The sequence below is a fragment of the Capsicum annuum genome, chromosome 4 (genome assembly GCF_002878395.1).
Source record: "Capsicum annuum cultivar UCD-10X-F1 chromosome 4, UCD10Xv1.1, whole genome shotgun sequence".
In the NCBI taxonomy this organism is placed as follows: Eukaryota; Viridiplantae; Streptophyta; class Magnoliopsida; order Solanales; family Solanaceae; genus Capsicum; species Capsicum annuum.
The window spans coordinates 13538099-13544098 of NC_061114.1; the positions used below are offsets into that span (position 1 = coordinate 13538099).

Here is a 6000-nt window from a genome sequence, read left to right on the forward strand (position 1 = left end):
AAAATATTGGTAAGAAGTCTATGCTTAGAGTTCCTACAAGGTGAAATTCCACCTACTTGATGTTGAATTGGGCTATTGAATATGAGGGTGCAATTTTAAATTATGCCGATCGTGATATTGGCTTGACATCATCTTGAGTTTGGTCATATTCATATGTGTGATGATGATATTGTGGATGAACAACCTGTAGGTACACTTTTGAGTAGTGATTGGGATAGTGTGAAAAGAATTGCCAAATTTCTTGAATTGTTTTTTAAGCTAACTTTAAAGGTATCTGGATCACAATATGTTACATCAAATTTTCATTTTCTTGAAATTTGTCAAGTTGGTGTTTACTTGGCAAAATTGACATCAAGTGATGATAGTGTTTTGGCTTGAAATGACAACAAAGATGAAGGAGAAATTGAGAAATATTGGGGTGATGCAACAAAAATGAATAAGATGCTATTTGTACATTGTGTTTTGGATCCTCGCCTCAAATTTGCCACTATTGGTTTTGCACTTAAGAAGATGTTAGGGGATTTAGCGCCAACTACAGAAAAAAATGTGCGAGAGTAATCCTACCAACTTTAGCATAAGCAGCCCATTCTACCAACTATAGATTAGGTATGTTTTACTTTTATCATATGCAACTGATGGATTGCTTATGCTTAAGTTGGTGGGATTACTCTCGTTCATCTTTTTCTATAGTTGGCGCTTTCTCCCCAAACATCTTCTCAAGTGCAAAACCAAGAGTGACAAATTTGTGGCGAGGATCCAAAACACAAGGTGTGAAAAACATCTTATTCATTTTTGTTGCATCACCCCAATATTTCTCAAATTTCTTTGTTGCCATTTCAACCAAAACATGTCAATTTTGTCAAATAAACACCAACTTGACAAATTTCAAGAAAAATGAAAATTTGATGTAACATATTGTGATCCAGAAACCTTCAAAGTAAGCTTACAAAACAATTCAAGGGATTTAGCAATTCTTTTCACATTATCCAGAAACTACTCAAAAGTGTACCTGCCGGCTGTTCATCCACAATATCATCATCACACATACGGATATGATCAAACTCAAGATGACGTGCCAAACCAATATCACAATTGACATAATTTAAATTGCACCTCATATTCAATAGCCTAATTCAACATCAAGTAAGTGGAATTTCACTTTGTAGGAACATCTAAGCATAAAAACTTCTTAACAAGATTTTCATCTTCACAACATTCTTAAAAGTTCTTCCACCTAGAAGGAGATTATCTAATGTATCTCATTGCTTGCCTAACTCGTTTAATAGACACAATTGCTTCTTTTATACCATCTTGAATGTCAAGATTTATAATATGTGCCATACACCTAACATGAAGGTGCCTACCACCCATAAGATTCGTCCCCCACTTAGTCAATTGCTTAGACAACTCAGCCACACACACTATTTGAATTAGCATTAACATTTGTTTTAGTGAAAAGCCGATACAATCCCCACTCGTGCAAACGCTTAATAATGCTCTTTACTAAATCTTCACCTCTATGACTGGAGATTGGACAAATATTGATAATTCTTTTACGCAAAGACCAATTTTTATTAATCCAATGAGCAGTAATACACATATAATTGATTCTTTGCACAAAATTCTAAGTATCAATGATTATACACTCTTTGTTGTGTTTCCTTAAAATTGTCCTCATCTTATGTTTCTCTTCATCAAAGAGATCAAAACAATCATGAGTTACTGTGTACGAGAAGGAATCCGAAAACGAGGTTGTACCATTTTAATAAATTGATTAAAACCTTCTTTTTCAACAAATCTAAAAGGAAGCTCATTAAGAATTATCATATGACACAAAATTTTTCTACACTCTTCTTGATCAAATTGCCATGAAGTAATTACCACATCACCCTTGTTACCACCTGTAACCGGTTGAAATGCTAACTTTGACAGTCTAGTATCTATATTAAGGGACATTTTTCTGCATTTAGTTAAATGACCAAGTATTGTCGTCGTACCATGATCTTTTTGTATCAGCAAGATACTCGCGTTTACAATAGTTACAAACACCCTTTTTATTTTCTTTAGAATCAATTTTAGTAGTAAAATGATCCCATGCAGGAGATCTTACTTTAGATTCAACAGTTTGACTTTGATTCACTATATTTGAATCAGAAGCTCCGCTTTCACCTTATCAATTATAATATTCTCTACCATCTAGTTGTGTCACTGTGAACTGTGATTTTAAAAGTGAAACATAATCAAAAGTCAGACAGCAACACACACAAAAAATTCAAATAACACAATTTGTTTCGGAGAACTACTTTCAAATACAAAATCGAAACAAATTAAGTTGCAATAGTTTACTCTTGAGCGCAACAGGAATGATTAAGTCGCAATAGTTCACTTTTAAAATTTATGACAGAAATGGAAGATGGAGCAGAAATGAATTTAAAACTGCGAAGAGAAGAGTAGAAAAGATTTTACCTGTTGAAATTTCGTCAATCATCTTCACTCTTGAGAATTTCATCCACTCTTGAGCCGTTGATCGCAACAACTTAAGTTGCCCTAGGGAAGTGAAGTGATAACTGTGAACAACACTAAATTCTTATTATCCTAGGGAAGTTGGGTAGGGCTACTGTAAGTTGGGGGGTTGGGTATAAGTGAAAGTGAAGGAATTGGGTAGTACGGGCTCAGCCGCCCAGGGCCCTATAGGGGGTGTAAATTCTTATCGGTTTATCAAGTAACTTGATAAAAGATATGTCCAAACTGAGCCGCGACCCAATAACAAAAATATATAAACCGAACCCCGACCCGAAAACCCAATAAACCGACCCATTAACCCGATAACCGAATTATCGTTTCGTGTTAATGGTTTTGACCAGAAATTTGCACAGCACTACCGCCAAGTTTATGGAATAGATTCTCCACACTTCCTCATAATTTATTTCTATTCATCCAGTGTTATTGACTTGCTTCTGACGACCTAGAAATGCTACAAGTTATGAAATTCTTGACATGCTTTCTTTGGTTACTTTACTTCTCACACTACAATTAGTATTTTACACCAAATCTTCTATACTTGATGACTGCAGCTCGGCTGACAAAACACTTGTTACGCTGTAGCTTAGCTTGAGTTTTTGCCTCAACTTCAAATTATACGTTAACATTTAACGGTTAACCCGATAACGATCAATAACCGATAAATCAATAACTGATAAACCGATATCTTAATGGTTCTTAATGGTTTAGCTTTATTACAAACCGATAATCGATAAGTCAAACCGAACTGAACCGACCGATATGCAGCCTAGTTATTTGTCCTGAGCCGGGGGTCTATTAGAAACAACCTCTCTAATTCGTCCTGGGTAGTGGTATGGACTGCGTACATCTTATCCTCCCCAAACCCCACTTTGTGGGAATACACTGGGTATGTTGTTGGGCACTACCATTAGAAGCATTTATTGCCTTCCTGACTTCAAAAGATTGTGCTGGCATCTTCATAACAACTAAGCTCCACAAGTACGAGAAGGTATAACCTTTTCTTAATGCATCTTAGATGATACTTTTGCATAGCTTCCTTCAATATTTGTTTTTGAAATTGCAAATTAGGGGCAATTAGACATTTAAAGGTTTGAATATTTTTTTATGTGGTGCATTCATTGTATAACACATTTACTCTGGACTAATCCATAGTTCAATTGTGCTGATTCATTGCATTCAGCATATTAGTCCTTCAGAGTCATGTTTCTAACTCTATTACACAGCAGATGTTGCAGCTCATAGTCTGCCTGCCTAATGTCCCAGTAGTGGATTCTACTGATCCTTTGACCCTTTGCTATCGTGTTTTCAATAGTAGACATTAGATGAATTAACCTGCACCAATAATGTGAGAACTGCCTTGTTACAGCTGGGAATATGGATGGGTTGACAAAATTTTCCTTTTCTATGACGTGCATGACAGGGTTGCACTCTTGGCATTTCATATGGCATTGATCACAGATCCTCAACATGCGTTTGTCATCCTGACTTTTGCTTCTGTATTGTATCACGCAAATTGGAAGGAAGCTGTTAAATTTGCAGAAAAGCATTCTGAAGATGCAGCTGTTTATGGACCTGAATTCTCTAATTCTCAAGGCTCCATTTCAGATGATGAACTTGCAAAAAAAGTTGCACAGCTAGCAGTGCAAGCCCAAAAATCTATAAACATTTTAACTGACAGGGACTGCCTCCTGGAAGCTATGTCCAATTTCCCAGGAGCCCCTTGCTCTGGTTTGGTGGGTAACCCTACCTCCGTTTCTACATGTAACTGTTGTTTTACACCAAGGTGGTTTGTCTGTCTTGTTATTTCACTTTGTTTGAGTAAGCTATACAGTTATCTTTTCACCCTTATGGTGCTTCACAGTAATGCTCGACTTTTATGGAACATCCAAATTTAGTTCCTGCTGTTAACCCAAGAGTCAATTAGGTTAATTTTTTCTCTCTCAGGAAGTCATCTTCAACACCTCTAGAGATAAAAGTCAACCATTTAGTAAAACTTGCCATGAATTACTTAGACAAATATCTTTCTAAACCTTTTTGCAGTGCTTGCCATGGACGGTAAAGGATTAAGTACTTTCTGAAATATTATTTAAATTCGCATATCAACGATTTCCTTACCTAGAGTCTCCAGCACATTATACTCGCATGGAGCTGATTATCCCCCTGTTGCTGTGTCTATTTTGTGACTTGTGAAGTTAGTGATTCAGGTTTCCTGCAACAAATTGGACCAATATCTCTGAACCTAATTTAAAGGTGTTCATTTACTTTGTAAACAATATAGTATCTTTCATATACCTTTTGTGGAAACATGGGAGTTGGTCCACTTGGAATAAATGCAACGGCCTCGTTCTCTCCCTCTCCATCATAAACAGGCCTAATAGATTCATTGGAAAATCAGCTCAGCTTATCCATAAAGTAAATACTATTTGTACATATAGCCTTGATTTTTTTTTTCCTTGACAGGGAAGAAAAAGGAGAAGCAGATCTAGTAGACATTAATTCTCGTGTCTCCTACTTGAGAAATGTTTAATAGGCTTATCAGTATAGTAATTGCTGTTATTATTTTAATCAGTTTTTTGAATGTTATGGAGAGGTCTGGTTTGCAGGTCTTTGTATCAAACAAAATGGGTAGGACTGTCGAGCTTATGTTTGACATTCTGGTGAAAGATGTTACATCTCTCAAAACTAGGAAGAACAGTTACAGGATAGATTACGGTTCTCTTGGGAAAGGATACATGCGAGAGACAAGGTTTCTTCTTGGCAAAGTTATCCTTGATACTGTAGTTCCTAGAGTCACCCCCGGTGTTAATAAAGAGATCATAGAGGAGAAACATATCCTGTTAGAAGTTGATGGTCAACAGAAGGAAGATGCTTCCCCGGAGAATTTCCATGAAAATTTGGGGCTAATGAAGCCGACGTTTGTGTCTGAAGATGATAACTTGCTTAATGAAAACTATCAACTCCAACACGATATTTTTGAGAAGAAAAAGTTAAATCAGAAGGGATGCAGTGATTTGGTGGCGGCAGTAACCAAGAAGCAGGAGATTGTTGCTGCTGAGCACTCCGAGAAGATGGCTGTCAAGAAGCAAGATTTGACTGTTGATACAAATTTTCTGAGTCAGGAACTGGATAGAGAGGATACTGTAACTAAGAAGAAAGCTAAGGGTGAGCATGCTCCTCAGTTGCCGAAGGATGAAGTAAGGTTGCTGCTGGAAGAGGTGAAACAACTACACTGCCGCGATGCAACAGGAAAGGAGAAAAAGAACGACAAGACGATTCAGAAGACTGCCATTAACCCTTTGAATCTTTTGACGAATTATGTGGCTCCTAAGGATCACAAATTCAGAGAAAAGCATGATTCCTTGCAACAAGAACATAGTATTGATGAAGTAAACCTTGAAGTAAACCTGAAGTTAGATAGTAAAAATCATAGTTCTTGGGGGATGAAATTGGTTTCAGCTGAGAAGGACAAACAAACGG

The 6000-nt window shown here is 36.8% G+C and overlaps 1 protein-coding gene across 1 annotated transcript in view; it reads left to right on the top strand.

Moving 5' to 3' along the window:
• Positions 1-6000, top strand: part of LOC107868235 — a gene marked incomplete at its 3' end in the record, with an annotated part of 29456 nt that extends 23456 nt beyond the window's left edge. Inside the window, 2 exon segments of the mRNA XM_016714865.2 lie at positions 3944-4256; positions 5127-6000. Of these exon segments, the coding sequence (XP_016570351.2) occupies positions 3944-4256; positions 5127-6000 (1187 nt within the window).